At 33.2% G+C, this 19,901-nt stretch overlaps 1 protein-coding gene across 1 annotated transcript in view; it reads left to right on the forward strand.

Moving 5' to 3' along the window:
* Positions 1-19,901, forward strand: part of LOC149158192 (mitogen-activated protein kinase mpkC-like) — a 298,794-nt gene that overhangs the window by 78,571 nt on the left and 200,322 nt on the right. Inside the window, exon 3 of the mRNA XM_089433910.1 lies at positions 14,782-14,878. Coding sequence (XP_089290036.1) covers positions 14,782-14,878 — 97 coding nt within the window. The remainder of the gene's footprint in view (positions 1-14,781; positions 14,879-19,901) is intronic.

Genomic DNA, 19,901 nt, shown 5'->3' on the forward strand with positions numbered 1-19,901 from the left:
GTGTGAACTTAATTTGATATGCCCAGTAAAATATGGTAACTTTCCCAAATCTTATTGATTTTATGGCCTTTTCTCGAAAACTTGTGTAGCTCAAATTCTTAAGACATAATTATGAAACTTGTACCTATGGTACTTGTGTATGTCTCGTGAAATATTTGAATATTTTACAGTCTAAAAATTCCTAGATAGAAAGATATTTAAAATTTATTTCATGACTATTTACAAACCTTAACTTACATAAGGTATAAATAAAAAATTATAGTGAACAAAATTATAAAAAATTGAAGCACACTTCCTTAATATTTCTCCTTAATATGGTTTGAGCTTCACTTTCTAAATCCTTATAGAATGATTTTCTTTTTGGCAAAATTTCCAAATGAACATGTTTGAGATTGATTTTCGAAGCATAGGAAACCCTAACTTCCTTGGAGCATATCTCTGAAAATATAGCAAACCAAGATTTATAATTTGAACCATATGTTTTTAACAAGTTTACCTCAACATGGTCCAAAGTTTCATGGTAAAAAATAAGTTACAACAAAAATGTTGAGCGGACTAGTTTAAGACAAATTTTATGATCATTCAAAAATCCTTTTGTTGGAGCATATCTTTGAAAGTATAGAAAACCAAGATGTAAATTTTGAACCAAAGATTTAAAATATTCTTAATATTATTCAAGTTTAATTTCTTGAACCCTCCTAGGAAAAAAGTTATAGTGAAAATACCATGATGACCTTTTTGAAGTTAGCAAAACCACGAGTTTTGATAACAAGTGTTATGATCCTTTGCGCCAAAAAAGTTATAATAAACCAATAATTAATATACTCTTCAAGGGAGAAACCTCCTCTAAGAAAGAATACAATGTATAAGACTATTTATTGATCCTAAGACTAGGTCTCCTTTGTGTGTGTGTGTGTGTGTGTATATATATATATAAGAGACAAAGGGTACAATTATAATAAAATGGGACCATGAGGGGTTCTAGCCTACATAAAAATATGAAAATAGAAATGTAATCACTCAATACCTAGGGATTAATAAGGGATTTTTGGGTTAACATGGGGCTTACGCAGGGCTTAACAAATAAACCCCAACCCCAAACCCTCCCACTAACCCAAAACTAGTGTAGTTATTAGATTAACCCTTGGTGCAGTCCAAATGAAAAGACTATATTACATCTTCAACATTATTGTAGACATAGTAGAAGGGGGTAGTGTTAAATATACAATGACATCATCATCTTCAATATCCATATAGTATGGAGTACATATCATCCTAGGGAAAACCCAATGAAGGTTTCTCTTGTGGTCAATAAATTTACAAAAAAACATTAGAGGAATCATGAGTGAGGGATAATTTTAGTTCTAGTAGAATAATTAGGGTTAAGGGGCCTCTTACTTATGATTGGAAGGTGCTTAAAGCATTAGGTGCTCCACTCTAATTAACAATGGGATTATATAAAGGGAAATATTGTTACAACCTTAGTATATTTTAGGTTAGTTCAATTAAGTAGTTGAGCCTTAGATTTCTCCACCAAAGTTACCTTTACCTTAATTGTTACTCTTTTTCCTATTCATTTTATTCTTTTCTTAGTTATGCGCTTGGTTACTAGTTTATCGAGAAAAAATATAAATAGGGAGGAAAAAAATTGAACCAAGAAAATGTTGTTTGAAGTTAGGGATTTAAAGGTTAACCTTGGTAAGGAATGGAAATGGTTGGAACACTTAAGGAATGATGAAAAGTGGGATCATATTCTTAAGGAACTACATAGGAAACACTTGGCCCTCCATAAGGATTAGGAGCTCCATGAAAAGGATATAGTTAGATGCATGAATGGTAGACCCAAAAAGAATACTAGAATCATGAGATTGTTTTGGATTTAGGTAGTTGAGCCTTAGATTTCTCCACCAAAGTTACCTTTCCCTTAATTGTTACTCCTTTTCCTATTCATTTTATTCTTTTCTTAGTTATGTGCTTGGTTACTAGTTTATCGAGAAAAAATATAAATAGGGAAGAAACAAATTTAACCAAGAAAATGTTGTTTGAAGTTAGGGATTTAAAGGTTAACCTTTGTAAGGAATGTACATGGTTGGAACACTTAAGGAATGATGAAAATTGGGATCATATTCTTAAGGAACTACATAGGAAACACTTGGCCCTCCGTAAGGATTAGGAGCTCCGTGAAAAGGAATATGGCTAATCTAGTTAAATGCATGAGTGGTAGACCCAAAAAGAATACTAGAATCATGAGATTGTTTTGGATTTAGTGGAGAATCACCTGTTATATAGTTGGAATGGAAATTAATAGGTAACCAAATCTAGAGTACACTAGATATATTTCTTTGGATTTAAGAATGGCTTCTTTGTAGGTAGTAGGTCATTAGACGTCAAATATTAAGATATCTATGAAAAAAGTAATTAATGAAGCAATCTAAAAAAAATATTAGTAAGGGATTATTACATACACTCTTACTATGTTTCCAGTGATGAATTTCATCCATGATGTGCGCAGAAGTCGATGGCTAGAAATTAACAAGTAGCACAATCCTATCCTCTTGTCTCATTGGTAAAGTGACTAGTTTTAATGTTAGTACACTACACCCACAAGGGTATGCTATAAAAACCTAATGATAAACACTAGCATGTGTGATATTATCTAAGAGAACCACATGTGAATGGTCCTACAATGATTCAAAATGTCTTCCCTAGGTTTTCCCTCAATCTCAAGAATTTCTAAGGGTATATTAATAGGAATAGGAGTGAAATTGCATTATATGATCAGTTTCTATTGCAATAAGTTTAGTTAACTCTATTCGTAAGATAAATATATTTGGTTTCTTTTCCTCAAGGTGGATAGGGAGGGGGAGGAGGCGGAGGTTCTCTAATTGATACTCATTACAAGAGTTACAAATTAAAAAATCACCACTAGATCTAAGCAAGTTATAACATGGTAAAGTTATTCTAGGAACTTATCAATGATGGAAAAGCAACCCACCTAATGGAGGATTTTATCTATGATGCCTCAAAAGGAATGTATAATATTATCCCAATTAATTATATTAAAAGTCCTTAATGAAATTCTAAGTTTTCAATGGTGTTAATTGTACATTATCCAATGAAATAGAAACACTCCTACACATTATGAAGTCTTTAAAAATATATTGATAAGGGCCTTTGAAATGTGCATCCACCCGCAATTATGAAATCCAATTAGAAAAGTTAACCTTAATGATTAAATCCCTTAATAATAGTTTACTTATGTGAAGGTAAGGTTAGTGATTTCAAAGGCTCCAAGTATGCCACCAGTTGGAAAGTGTAACTAGGTTCAATCTTCATAATTATCATTGTACTTGTATCATTATGTATTTTATGTTAAAAAGAAAAAGAAAAAAGAAAAAAAATTAAGAGGAAAAAGAAATTTTTATTATTTCATTGGTTATGCATGTTCTTCATGCTTCTAGGATTTGTTGAGTCAAAGTCCTATTTGGACCATTTGTAAACAAAAAGAGAATAATTTTTAAAATGTATTTTGGGTCGATTCACCTTAAGAAGCCAAAAAGGCCCTCCAATATGACAAGTTGGCTCACTCAATAGGTGTGTCTTTTCGCATGCTAGAACAACTATATATTGGCATTCATCCTCCACCAAAAGAGTAAGAAATTTCAGTGCTTTCTATAATGAATTTTGATTAAAAGACGTCTGAATTTCAAAAGATACTCCCTTGTGAAGGAATGCGAGTTTCTTGAAGTCATATGTCTGCAATGGAATGAGAGTTTCCTAGATTATATACCAGAGCTAATGCGAGTTTCTTGTCAAAGATAATCTAAGATAATGCAAGTTCTCTATGGATGATGAATTGAGAATTTGGAGGGCTTGACTTGGCTTCTTGGAGGTTGGATTCTTGGGTTTTGGATTTCTCACTTTGATCTGATTCTATAAGAGGAAATTTTCTAGGTTTTCTCCCTTGTGGGGTTTTTCCCTTGGCTTGGAGCTTATATCTTGTCTCTTTTTCTCTTTGATCTCCATATTTTATCATTTTTGTAATTTCTTGATGAAAATAATATAAATGTAACAATAATAAGCCAACAATGATTTTAGAAGTAATTATCAAGTAAGAGAAATCATCACTTTTACCTACCTATTGATTTCTCAACATGGTTTTAGAGGTAAGGTTAGTGGATGGAACTTTTAAAGATCACTACTATTAGCATATCTCTGAAACAGTTCATTGTTCCTTTTGTGATAGTTAATGAGGAAGTAATGTGAGCTCCCTATGGCATATATTTTGAATTAATGCAAGTTTCCAAGGAGTCTATGATCTGAGTTAATGTGAATGGTCAATACAATTTTTTGTGGTTCCCTTTTGATGAAGTTTGAACTCTCCTTTTGAGGTTTTGAAATAGTCCAAATTACCTCTCAATGTTTCTGCTAAGATTAGAGGTTTGCAACTTTCAATTAAACGACTTACAATATGGTGTGCAATATGACTCACATCATTGGCACACTATGTCTCTATGGTATGATTGTGATATGGCTTTACTATTAATCTATAGTGACTCACAGAACATTATGCAACTCGTATGCTCTGAAAAATGGATCACATTCTCTGCGATAGCACTCCTCGTTGTAGCTTGCTTATTCTCTGTGGTTCCATATGACAAGAAACTCACTCTGAGAAGCTCACACTCTTCTTTGATACATTCGCGTATTACTCTCATAGTAGCATAAAATATATTGATTACTATGTGGCATGTAATGTTTATATTGGCTCGATGATACTCTATGGCACACAATGTTTATAGTGGCTCGATGATTCTCTATGGAACCCCAGTGTCTCTAAGAATCGTAATTATGTCTCCAATGGCTTGTGTTAGCTTTCTATAACTTGCATCATGTTCTATGGCCTCAAAACATTATAGTAGTCTCGCTCTATATTATAATGGTTTGCGGCATCAATGTTATATGGTTTGTATGGCATCGCATATTTGCATCACTCTGTGGCTCATATCATTGTTATGGCTTTCATTTAACAATGTTCTATGTCTTGCACTTTGTTTCTATGACTCATATAAAGTTTTATGGCTCACAATACTCTGAGGCTCACTATTTCTCTTAGGCTCGCTCTGTAATTCTCTGGCATACACTTTTTCTATATGGGATGACAATGTACTTGATGTATACAATAGCGAAACTATGATCTATATGACAATGATGAGGCATGACTATGATCTATTATAGTAATATATAGAACAATGAGCTTTGATAAGACATGATCAAAACCTTCATATAGTAGTAACCTTGTATAGTATTTTATTTGGAAGAAACCCTATATATGACAATGCTCTTGATTTGTGATAGTATCTTCACGTCAATGCTTTGGACATGTGACAATGATTAATGACTTGAAAATAACTTAGTTCTATAAGAATATTTGATTGATGTGATAATCTACAAAGAACATTGGTTTTATATATATATAATATATATATATATATATATATATATATATATATATATTATTTACTGCTCACCATGACATCTTGAAGGCTAGGACTGAAAGAAATATGAGAAAATGCACTAATATGAGAAGCAGATATGTTACCTCCTTTCAAATGCATAATAGAAAGTCTAACTACATCAATGTAGTTGACCTAAAGTCTGAAAAGAATAACGTGAAAACTTACAAATATAGGTGAAGACTTGAAAAATCCTTTACATTGTGGACATAAATTTTGGATATGCATATATCTTGTGGAAAAGATAGAAAATCATGTAATGTGAGACTTTTTGACCTGCTAAAGAACTATTTGTAGGTTGATATGTAGTAATGTTATATCTCCTCATAAAGAGGAATGTGAAGGACACTACAAGAAACTTAAATAAATATAGTTCATATGGATTACCAAAGATCTGAAGCACCTCTCTTGAAAGAAGATGATAATATTAGTTACGAAAGGATCAAATATTTTAAGAGATAAGGTAAGGTTGTAAAGGTATGTACTATTCCGTATGTGCATTTCATTTAATAATTCATGATGATGATCATTTGATAGATAGCAGAAGGATCTGCATAAATATAGATTAGAGATAGTGGCATGTAAGAGATTGATGTTATGTTAGTGCATCAATTATTTAATTACATATGAAGACTAGGTCTTGTACTAAAATGAAATGAATAAAAGGCATGTCAAACAATATCGTTAGGATTTTGTAGCATGCTAGTATAATTTTGCGATGCATGGATGACAAGTCTTAATGACTATGAAGGACATAGGGTTTGTATAGAAATTTTCAATTTTTGAGTAGGAAGTCTTAAAGAATTTGGAATCTAGGGTTGATGAATTCTATCATAATTTGGACTAAAATAAACCCTAGAAACAAAAACCTATCTAATCATGTTCACTATTAAATATATATCTAACCCTTGATGTTTAATGTGAGAACAAGGTTGGTGAATAGGACCTAGATTAAGAAAGAGCTAATCCTTCTCAAAAGATAAGTAATTTATATATCCTTTTTTATTATCTTCATGCCTTATCCTCCTTGTTATTCCATTGTCTTATAACAAAGGTTACAAGTCAAGACAATATTTATCTAAAAGCTTGACTAGTAGAAGGAATACGTGGAAGAACGTGGAAAAAGCATCAAGATGAAGGGAGCAATTTGAAGCTTGAATCAAAGAAGTCAATTAGAGGGAAATAAGTTCACTTACCTCAAATGGAAAGAGGGGGCTATAAATACCCTAATGGATATGTGATATTAATTGAAGCTTGGAACACATTGATTGATGATTAAAAGATGAAGAGCATGAAGCAGAACTTTGTTGGAATGTGAAGATAGACCATGCAAAGGAATGTTGACCTCAGAGGGAGAAAGAAACAATTCTTTGGAGAATCCCTCACCTTGAATATAAGCTATTGTGATTTTGAAACTCTAATAATGATGGGATATGGTTTGGATTTTTGAAATGATTTATTGGAGAAGTATGTGAAGAAGCTAGCAATTAAGATAACTTGTTTGATGATATTTTTCCAACAGTTGTTTGATCCCATTTGGGAGCAAATGGAGTGGATGACACTGATGATGGCTTGGAAGAGCATGATGACAAAATATTTTTATGAAAGGATAGAAGGCATGTTCTAGAAGTTGTGAGGAAGTTTGGATCCTTGAAGATGATAGATGAACTATTTAATGACAAAGTTGAATGAAGATTGTCAAGTTCTAAGAAGGTTGATGTTCGATATGATGTGATGTTTTTAGGAGTCGAGAAGTCCTGCAAGCTACTACTAAGATATCCATGGAAGAATGAGTAGTTGATGAATGAGACAAGTTGAAGCCTATGATTATGTCTCCCTAGTTAGGAGGGAGTAAGGATCTCCTACTTTGTTGAGAGGGAGTGATGATGGACACTGTATTCTCCATGTGTCATTTATTGGGCTAGGACTAAGCCACAAGTATAGTGAAGGAACTGATAGGGATAATGGAGGAGTGGATAATAATTTGGGACTGCTACTCCTTGAGGATTGGGAATCCAAGATAGGAGTAGTCCTCAGGACAAATACTTTTTTAGGATAGGGCAGAGTATCCAAGATAAGAGTATTCAAAGAAGATCAATATTATTTGAGGATTGGCAATCCAAGATAAGAATATTCCTATAAGGACATGCCTGGTGAACATCGAGATGGGGTATATGCCTTGAGAGGCATTGTTGGTGGTGTCTAAATGTATTCCTCCCAAAATTGTGCTCTAATCTAGTGGAGAATTAGATCTTGTCACAAGGCCTTGATATTGTTGTAATTGACAATTTTGGTTATGATGTTGATGCTTGATATCGTTGCAATTGACAATGTTGGTTATGATGTGGATTCTTGATGATGCTTATAAATATGAACTCTTCTAATGAGAATATTTCAATTTGAGAGTATCCTTGTATCCTATTATGTAATTAGGAATACCTCCCTAGTTAAGAGGGAGTTTTGAAAAGTGTAACTAGGTTCGGTCTTCATAATTATCATTGTACTTGTATCATTATATATTTTACATAAATAAAAAGGAAAGAAAACATGAAAATTAGTTTTTTATTATTTCATTAATTAAGCATGCTCTTCATGCAATTTTTGAGTCAAAGTCCTAATTGGACTTTTTATAAATAAAAATAGAAAAAAAAATCAAAATGTATTTTAGGTCAATTCACATCAAGAAGCCAAAAAGGTCCTCCAATATGAGAAGTCGACTCACTCAAAAAGGTGTGTCTTTTCGCATGTTAGAACAACTATATATTGGAATCCATCCTCCACCAAAAGAGCAAGCAATTTAGGTTCTTTCTGTAATCAATTCTGAGGAAAATATGTGTGAATTTCAGAAGCTACTCTTTTGTGAAGGAATGCGATTTTCCTAAAGTCATATGTCTGCAATGGAATGTGAGATTCTTGGATTATATACTTGGGTTAGTGTGAGTTTCTTATGGAAGATAATCTAAGATAATTCAAGTTATCTATGGAAGATGATCTGAGAATTTGGAGGGCTTTACTTGGCTTCTTAGAGGTTGGATTTTTCACTTTAATCTAACTCAATAAGAAGAGATTTTTTGGGTTTTCGTCCTTGTGGGGTTTTTTCCCTAGCTCGAGCTTGTATCTTGTGTCTCTTGTTCTATGTGACCTTCATATTTTATTATTTTGGTAATTGCTTGATGAAATAAGAATACAAATGTAATAATAATAAGCCAACAATAATTTCACAAGTAATTATCAAGTAATAGAAATCGTCACTTTTACTTTCCTATTGATTTCTCAACACCACGAAAGGTGATGACATCCAATAAAGATTGATAAAGGAGCACTCTTCCCTACCAAAGTATATATTCTCTCACAACAAACCGATAAATCGATTAATTTGGGGTGGAAACCTAAAGTTAAGAAACTTCTTTAGCTCTTCACACTATATGGTTGGAGGGACACCATTACTTGTACCCACAAGATGCTTAATATTGACCTTTTGCAAAACTAGATATTGAGTAACTCATTCACATTAAATGAGTGATTTTTAAGTCTACTATATGAATATTGTGTGCAATATGGAAATCTTGTATTTATATGGTTTCCCCTCCAATTTTACACCCCATTTAAAGAAAGATATGAGTTTCTTTCCAATTACAAAATGTTTTTAATTAATCAACACTGTGTTTTCAAGTTTGATAGGACTTGGAAAGTTCAAAACCACCATCCCAATTAAGGGCCCTAGTTATATACAAATAGTAAATAAATGTATGTTGATTTTGTTATATATGTTATTTTAATTCTTATCGCTTAATATGGTGTGCGATGTTTGTTTTTGATGTGGAATATTGCAAAAAATAAATGCACTTGAAAGTTAATGTAAAAAGGATAAGTTCTTCAAAATAAATTAACAATTTTTTTACTTTTGTCATAATGTTTAGTATGAAAATAAATAAATAGGTCAACAACAAGAAAAAAAATCGCTTTAGAATACATAATAAATTCCCTATTTTTTCCATGTAAGTCTAACAAAACTACACACAAAAATAGAGTATATGTCTAGCACATAAGATAACATGTAAGATACAAAACTAAATGTTACATGTTTTTTTGTTTTTTTTGTGAAGTGATGCTGGAGATTTCTATTAAAATAAAAGCTTTTACATTGATGACTTATTGACAAGCCTTCTGAAAGATATCACTGTCAGGGTTAGAGGGCCACATAAATTATCCTCAAGCTACTATATAACCAACATAGGACATACATATAAACAAGAACAATGAGAACCAACATAACCAATATCATATAGGCAGGTGGTTTCAAAAACCAAACAACAATAGTGTAGGCTAGCGCCCCATTGATCATTCCATGGCACATGAAAAAATGGTGGTGAGTCATCCAAAAATTTTCCTTAACCATTAAGCACCTCGTTGAAATCATGAGAACAACATGAACGAGTCGAACGAGTCTTTACAAGGAAAGGATCAACCAGTGAGAGTTGCACCAAAATATTAGAACTAAGCATGAGTCAGCCCTTATAAAGCTACGACCAACCATCATAACAAACAAAACTGACCAGGAAGATGCTATGAGTTGGCCCATATGGTCCAAGAGGATTTGATAGCCACCAGTGGAAAGATACAAAAGGAGACAACCAGCTAAAACATTAAGAAATTCTGATGCTCAAGGAAAAAAGTATTAATAAACACCAAGTGTTGTTTGATAACCAACATAGGACATACATATAAACAAGAACAATGAGAACCAACATAACCAATATCATAGGCAGGTGGTTTCAAAAACCAAACAACAATAGTGTAGGCTAGCGCCCCATTGATCATTCCATGGCACATGAAAAAATGGAGGTGATTCATCCAAAGCATTTTCCCTAACCATTAAGCACCTCATCGAAATCATGAGAACAACACGAACAAGTCGAATGAGTCCTTACAAGGAAAGGATAAACCAGTGAGAGTCGCACCAAAATATTAGAACTAAGCACGAGCCAGCCCTTATAAAGCTATGACCAACCATCATAACAAACAAAACTGACCAGGAAAATGCTATGAGTTGGCCCATGCGGTCTAAGAGGCTTTGATAGCCACTAGTGAAAAGATACAAAAGGAGACAACCAACTAAAACACTAGCAAATTCTAATGCCCAAGGAAAAAAGTATTAATAACTGCCAAGTGTTGTTTCCCAAGCCATCACTGAGTTTCTTGGCCAAAACATGAAGAAATGTTACTATAGAAACTCCTAGAAAAGACCAAAAACTTCACAAACATGCATCAATGTTAATCAAATGAAATAATAGTAAAATTGGGAGGAATGTCAACAAAGGGATGCATAGTGTCACTTGAAGGTTCAAGTGAAGGGAGCATAATTCCAACAGGAGGGTTCGACGAATCCCATAACACTAAGTCATACACCACGAAACCTTCTACCCTAACCAAATTAGCATCAATATGATCAAGGAAATAGTGAATGTTCCTGAGAATTCTTTTAATGTCCTCCTAACCAACAAAGAGTTTATAGTTGTCCACTTGTTTATCTCTTAAAACCATGTAAAACAAAGTATCCAATTGTTGGTGAACTGAAAGGGAATGGAGAAAGTATAATATCCTTTTCATGAGCCTTCCTGATTCTAAGAGACATTGAAGATCCTTATCTCCAGCTTTTGAGTCATGAAAATAAGGGAACTCTCCAAACTCACGTGCTTCCATTTTATGATTTTCCTTCCATATTTCTGGAGGTAGTGAGTCAAAATATGAGGCTACAAAGTCCTAAGTGAAAAGTCTTAGAGGTTGAAAATGAACATGACTAGCCCCCCCTCTTTGGCTAGCCAACCATTGACGAAAAGGCATTAGAGAAAAGACTAAACCACCCCCCCAAATAGGAGTCATAAAAAAACAAGGGTTACACGGTAAATTAAAAATGGCACAATCGAAGATGATCGAGTCATCCCCCCAACACCCCAAACAAAAATTTTACCCTAACCAAATGAGCATCAATATCATCAAGGAAATAGTGAATGTTCCTGAGAATTCTTTTAATGTCCTAACCAGAAAAGAGTTTATAGTTGTCCACTTGTATATCTCTTAAAACCATGTTAAATAAATTAAAAATGGCACAATCAAAGATGACCGAGTCATCCCACCAACACCCCAAACAAAAAATTTACCCTAACCAAATGAGCATCAATATCATCAAGGAAATAGTGAATGTTCCTGAGAATTCTTTTAATGTCCTAACTAGAAAAGAGTTTATAGTTTTCCACTTGTATATCTCTTAAAACCATGTTAAATAAATTAAAAATGGCACAATCGAAGATGACCGAGTCATCCCCCCAACACCCCAAACAAAAATTTTACCCTAACCAAATGAGCATCAATATCATCAAGGAAATAGTGAATGTTCCTGAGAATTCTTTTAATGTCCTAACCAGAAAAGAGTTTATAGTTGTCCACTTGTATATCTCTTAAAACCAAGTTAAATAAAGTATCCAATTGTTGGTGAACTGAAAGGGAATGAAGAAAGTATAATAGCCTTTTCATGAGCCTTCCTGATTCTAGGAGACATCGAAGATCCTTATCTCACTTTCGAGTCATGAAAATAACGACACTTTCCAAACTCCTATGCTTCCATTTGATGATTTTCCTTCCATATTTCTAGAGGTAGTGAGTCAAAATATGAGGCTATAGAGTCCTAAGTTAAAAGTCTTCGAGGTTGTGAATGAACATGGCTAGCCCCCCCTTTTTGGCTAGCCAACCATTGATGAAAATGCATGAGAGAAAAGACTAAACCACCCCACAAATAGGAGTCATACTAGCTAAAAAACAAGGGTTACACAGTAAATTAGAAATGGCACAATCGAGGATGACCGAGTCATCCCCCCAACACCCCAAACAAAGTTTTATACCAAAAATAATATTAAATAGACTGAAAACTTCAAAGGAAAAAAATGGTGCAACTAAATTACCCACAATGAAAACATGTTCTAAAGAAAAGACCTTTGGAATCCCCAGATTTCACTCACCCAGAAAACAATTCGAAGAGAAATGAAACAATGGATGAAGTAACCATGTTCTTAGATATGAAAACGAGTTAAGAAAAAAATCAATTACATAGTCAGCTATCCAATTTCCCAAGAGAAAATCTAGGCTTATTGAAAAAAAACTAGGCTTAAGACCCAAACTCGATGGAACACTAATAGAGAAAACCATGGAACCCTAATACTAGTACCGAACTAGAAAATTGCCAAGGAACCACATACTTAGATAGGGCAGGGAACTAGATACCAACTAATTCATTAGTATGAAGGGTTGAGCTAGAGAGAACCACCACGAGTTAAAAGACCGACCCACGCTTGGAATTGTGAAGGAATAACACAAACAACATCGACCAAACACTAACATAAACATAACAATAGCTCTAGAGAAAGGGACCCTTGTCACACTCAAATTGGAGTGAGGAATTTCCACTCCCCACCACAGAATGTAACTATCACCCACCAAGCAAAGGATCGTCACCACCAAAGGACTTCGAAGCCATATGCATCACTATGCAGGAGTTTCCTCTTGCAACAAGAGCACTCATTGGATGTAGAATTTAATAATTTAATATTTCATCAAAAGAGTATCCCTGTTCCATACTTTCGATGGATATAATTTTATTTTATTATGTCCACTATTATTTTATAATATTCGAGTCTCATTTTAAACTTCAAATTTTCTATAATTCAAAATAATAAAACACTAAACCACCCAAAACATACAAAGTCTGTAAAACAAACCAACTACCATTTAAATAATGCAATATCAATAAAAGAAAATTAGATGCCTCTAAAATCGTTACTAGATAATTGAAACCAACTACCATTTAAATAATGCAATATCAAAAAAGGAAAATTAGATACCTCTAAAATTGTTACTAGATAATTGAATTGGAGTTGAAAGATTCTTAACAAAAAAAATAAGACCAACTATGTGCTACTACACCTAAAAGAAGTGTAGAAACACATAAGTGATAAAGAAGTGTAACTAGTAAACATTCTAAACCTGTCATCTATGTGCTACTACACCTCCCCCAGATGAAGACATCTATAATGCACTGAACGTGCTACTACACCTCCCCTAGGTGGACACATCTATAATGCACTGAACGCAACTTCCGAGGAAGCATTCACTCAACTCGCGTTAACACCTCCACTTCCATACTCTTCCTTTTATGAATGTCTTTGTAGGATACATTAATTTGATCGGATGTTCTATTTGTTAATGTAATTCTTTACCTTTAATATAAATATGATAAATAATTTTTTTTTTTTACTTTTAAAGAATGCATAGTTACTAAAATTCGTTTAAATGTGATATTATATATATATATATATTACTTTGAGCATTCGTCGTAGAGATATCACATTTTAATTTAGTTTTATAGTTGGGGTTTACTATTCAGCTTTTAGTCATTCATCATGGTGTTGGATGAAAGAACTGATTTTTGGGTTGATTTTTTTTCTTTGAAATTAATTTTTATATAATATATTTGTTAAATATTTAAATTTTATTTATTTTTAAAATTAGTTTATTTTGAGATGATTCATAAAATTTTATTTTAAGCAAGTGAATATGAATATTTTTTGTGATGATATTAATGAAAAATAATTTATTTTGTAATTATTTTAATAAAAAATTTAATTTAAATAATTTTTTTCATAAAAAAAATTATTAAAAACTAAATAATTAAAATTGAATCTCAATTTATAACTATAATTATATAAACATAAACATAAATTTGACAATGAGTCATTTAAATTTAAATGGAAAAGGAAAAACTTCTAAAGTCACAAAATAAAAATAAAAATTAACAAATTGATAAAATCAAACTAATAAAGCCTCAACATAAAACATTTATTAATAAATATAAAGCTGATGCTATGACCATAGTAATATCCACAAGACCATTACGTTAAATACAATTACTTTTGTATTACCAATACTTAAAGAGTTGAAAGATACTACCTAAGTCATTAAAAACGCAATTCCTTATATTAGAATATAGTTCAATGAATATTTTTGTTGGAGCGTCCACCCAAGCCACACCCTTCAATTAAGTAGAAGGATCTAGGGAAACAAGTAGTGCTTATGAATGTTTTTGATCCCCACTCTAAGAAAATGCACCATCAATTAGTGTATCGGAGTTCATTATACTATAACGTTATTTAATAGTTTGAAATAAATATTTTTGTGCCATCCACAATCCTCACATTTTGAAGTGATTGTGCAGCGCATGGAGAATGTGTTGGCAAACTATGAACTTGGAAAGAGAGTGCTCCGAGAAGTTTGTATTCTGCGTCGATTAAATCATCCCAATATACTCGCTTGTAAGTTGTCTTCACTCTTCATAAAAACTCAGATATATTCGAACTAAAATTTTAATTGCTTGACATAAATAATATTGGTGTAAAGTCATTATTTTCCTTTGACTAATGCACGTTACATTAATTTTTAAATTGAGTATGTGGAAAATGGAATGAAGCTTTGGAAAGAATGTTTTTTTAAAATGGAGTGCTACGCCAGCTTGATATGAATTTTGCCCAAATTTAATAATGAGTTATAAAATCTGTCTTGTTATTCGGTCTTTTAACCCTCTTTCAAATTTATATAACTAAGGATCACCCTATTATTTTGGTATCATTGATTTTTCAATAACTAAAGTATATAAAAGTTAATATATATAAATGACATTTTTTTATCAAAAATATGACTTTATGTATGTACATTGATTATATATTAAGAATATGGTAACTAATAATGGAAATTATAGCTTGTATTTTTTGAAATTTTAGACTTATTTTTGTTATAAAAGTTGTTTATTAGAAAAAATAAATGATAGATTTATAGATCGATAGATTTATTTTCATTATAAAAGTTTAGGGAAGAGTCAAGCCTTGCTGGGGCATTCTCTCCCTTATGGTTTCTATGATTGAGCCTGCTTACACTTCCTTTACCACTGTGTCGAGTTTGCTAACGCAACCTCACCCATATGATGGATGAGTGAGAAATCCCTCTCCCCTCGGGGATTGGAATGGGTGGGTAAATAGTAGTCCAGCTTGCTTGCGCATCGTTGGTCGAGTCATGCTTTGCATCCTCTTCTTAACAGTCGAGTGTGCTTACGCACCCTTTGGTCGAGCGACTATGTACCTCAAAGTCAATACTTTATACGCCTTAAGTCTTCACTTCCTCATCTCCAAGAAAATTTGAACTGGGAAAGAAAGGACCTTACTGATCGACCCTATGTTAGATCTCGTTTTGGGAAGCGGGGGTAGGGTTCGAACTTGCAGTCTTCAGGTCATGGGCCTGACGAGTTGACTAATTACTCTACCCTTCTATCATTCTAAGCCAGGATCAAACTATTTTTTTTTAGTATGATCTATTTTGAGCATCGAATGCCCTTGTTCTCAGAAGAACAAGTGGCTTTGCACCTTTTGAATGTCGAAAATGCAGCCATTCATGGCTCGATATATGTCATTTCGCGAGCAATTATATTGATCTCGCAAACCTCTGCCATGGCTTCCAATCATGAATTATAATATACGTAATTACATCATGACTCAATAGCAGTAATTACACCAGACAATGCATATATTATATATGTCATCATGCATGAATGAATTATATATGTAATTGCTTTAGCAAAGATAGACACAACATGATGGATGTGTTTTACTGTACTTCTCTTTTTTCCCATCAAATGGCTTTCTTCCCCTCTGAGAAGGTAAGTAGGTGCTATTCTGAATGTTGCTATTATATATGTCATTATGGCATGACTCGATAGCCGAAATTACACCAGAAAATGTTCCTATTATATATGTCATTATGGAAGCTAAAAATTGATCATATTTGATCAAGCATTTCTTGAGTTACAGTAGCGAGATTCCTTCATTTCATTATGTGTGTTGTTGTAGTTCTCCGTCATTTCATTCCATAGATAAGGCCTTTATGAACAAGTCGTTTTTGGTCAATGAGGAAGGGAATCAGGGGGATGGTCATTTAGGAAGGAAGTCTCACTATGGTCATTTGATTGGTTTAGTTGAATTAGTTCAGGTAGGCAGGTTCGTTTGCTTGCATTAGCTTGCACTAGCTCTTAGGGGTACGCTACGCTAGAAGCGTGATTGGTAGGTTCAATGGCTTTATTGGATGGTTGGTTTCATCAATCAATCTCATTATGCTGGTAAGGTTGCTTGGTTTCACACTTACTATTTACCCAAGAAAGAGAACTCTCCCTATATCCACTGTTGAATGAATCTTAGTAGTGAAATAGAATTTCTCTTAGAAGGGATCAATCAATAAGTCTTAGGATTACTGGATGGATCAACCTTACCCTGAACTTACTACCCCACGCGTAGAAACTTCACCTCTTACCCTTGACTTAAGTTACTGCTTCATCCTAGGATAGGGAGTCTTGCCCAACCCATTTCATTACCCGTATCTTAGAAGGAACTCATGGATAGATCCCTTGCCTTAGACCTAGAAACGTCACTTACTTCATCTGCCATATGCCTTCTCTTATAGGGGATTTTCCCCTTACCCTTTCCTTACTGTCTTCACCCTAGTCGAAGTCGATGGAGTGTTGCCCAATCGTTGAAGCCAGGAAGACTGAAGTAGGCATTAGACCTTTCTTTCATTTATATTTATAGATAGATAGATTTATTTTTATTATAAAAGTTTAGGGAAGATATTTACTTTTTCATTGCTTATATATATATATATATATATATATATATATATATATATAGAGAGAGAGAGAGAGAGAGAGAGAGAGAGAGAGAGAGAGAGAGATTCCACTCATTTATGATTGAGTTTATTTTATTAAAAAAGGGAGAAAATTTTTATATTAACTTTAAGCTATATATGTAAGTTTATATTAACTTCAAGTTATTCCTTTAATATAGAAAAAAGAAGTTATGTAAATAATTTATATATTCATGTTATAACAATTTTTAGAAAAAAAAAAATTAAGCTCTTTTTAAAATGCACATGAAGAAGGTAAAACAAAAATATATAATTGAAGTTAATTTCCACAAACATGGTAAGAAGATGTAATTAAAAATAAAAGCTTTCAAATGCTCAAAAGTGCACTTTGAAGAGATATAAGTTTCTATAGTGGTTGATTGTTTGGAGGAATAAAAAAGGGAAACCCAAATAGTTTTCGACCGGATAAATTTCTACACTTTTATTAAAGTGCATGTGAAGAAGTTTTTTTTGTTTTTTTTGTGTTTTAAATTGTAGCACTTGAATTTCATTAATAAATCAGAAGTACATATCTATCAATCTCAAATTCACAAAGAATTTGGTAGTCTATACAACAAAAAGTAAGTAGACTGAGCAGTAAAGTAGCTTCACAAAATGTCGATATATAGAAGACTAAGACCCATCTCATAAAAACTTGTGAAGATAAAAAACTACATATTTCCAAAGTAACATTTGGATGTCATCATAAACTAGATACCACCAAGGAAAGAACTAGCATGAAACCAATAACCACAAGTGCAGTCATAGCTGCAAGACAAAACCACAGAGGAAAGGCTTCACATAATAACCACAAGTCCAAGCCTTGCCTGCCAGAAGCACTATAATCTGTGAGTTGTCAACACATTCAACTACCCATCCAGGGCACCAAAGAGACCAATGCCAATACCCAAATTATCACAAAAAATTTCATAAATTGCATGGTCATGAAAGTGAAAATATGAAACCATTGGCAGACATCATAATGAAAATATTAAGTTTTTCAAACCAATAGAATATCCTAAGAGACCACAAGCCTATCATGTGCCCGCTAGAGCCATGCTTATACAAAAAGGACTAGCATGGAAGATACTGTAAATTCATAGAATGATAAATCAAACTTTTCCATGATAGTGCAATCCCAAAACACACACTAGTAACCTTCACACTAAGCATATGAAACAAAATATGGTGAAACCACCATAATGAAGCCATACTTGGATATGGATTTCCAGTGAATGTTAGTCCTAGTCAGAAGAAATTATTGTCAAATCCTAAGCATTGTCCATCGGTGAGTTCGTGGTATCACCAAGCGAGTTAGTACGATCCCCTAAAGCTGAATTTGATACCAAAAAACTTTCAACCCTAGTCAATCACAAATCCACATTGTCTAAACAAAACTATTAATTCATGAGCATATATTTGATATTATAATTTTTTACCACTTTATCCTTAAAAATTAAATTCAATAGGGTATCCATTTATTGGTGAAGAGCCAAGGAATTTTGGAAATGGAGCCCTCATTTCCTGAATGTACCAGGATCATGGACCCTATCCATATCTTCTCCAATAATATTTGAATCTGAGTGATACATACGCTCACAAGACTTCTTAGACTCCAGAACCAGGATTTCCTTCCTCACTTCTAAGGAAACTGCATCGAAAAAATTCTCAACTGAATCATAAGAAAAAGGAAGAATGTGCTTATGCCCAACATTACCAAAGCCACCTCTTATGCTCATCATTCTTTGGTGAGGAGGCTTAAGGCATGGGGGCTTCACTGGGGGAGAAATACCATACCGCATCGTCCATATTGGGGGATATATATTGAGGAAAAGATGACATAATATATTAGGGGATATATAGGGGGTAAAGGTTTTTTATATTGGCAAGTATAAAAAATGGAGCTCAAAGTTAATGAAATAATATAGAGGGATATAAAAAATGTCAATGAAAAATGGATACCTACAATATCTAGCGAAGGTAGGGTTTTTTTTAATTGGGATGGTGTACAATATCTAGCGAAGGCATGGTTTTTTTAAATTGGGACGGTGTATTGGGTTCGTATTGGTAGGGGGTTAAATACTGTGATTTTTAGAGGTATTTTCTAATATGAATAGTCTAATTAAGGGTATTTTTTAATATGCCACGAATACACATAATATGTCATAGGTTCATTGAGTGAAGCTCCCATGGCATAAGGATAGTGACAAATGAACAAATAAGGAAACCACTAAGAGACCCTCTACCAACAAAGAAGGATGAAGAATAGAGCACCAATACTTGAAATTCAAACCTAAATACTAGTAGGTCATCACCCACTTGCCACACCAGAGGAACAAACCCCAACAAATTATCAAATTCCCCACAACATGGAGGTATAAAAAAATAAAAACCCTAATACCAAACTAGGTCAAGAGAGTTATGCAAACATAGGACAAGAGCAAACCTAGCACTCAGACCAAGGGCAAGGGTGAAACCAACTATCAAAGAACCCAACAACACTAACAAGGTGAAATCTAGATCAAAAGAAAAGGAGTAACCATAAACAACTGAATAGAGACTCCATTTCACAACGTCGAAGGCCCATAATAGAGTTATACCAATACAACCAAA

This window comes from Pinus tabuliformis, chromosome 5_2 (genome assembly GCF_031772625.1).
Source record: "Pinus tabuliformis cultivar Carrire ecotype Pingquan chromosome 5_2, CPIR1, whole genome shotgun sequence".
Taxonomy (NCBI): Eukaryota; Viridiplantae; Streptophyta; class Pinopsida; order Pinales; family Pinaceae; genus Pinus; species Pinus tabuliformis.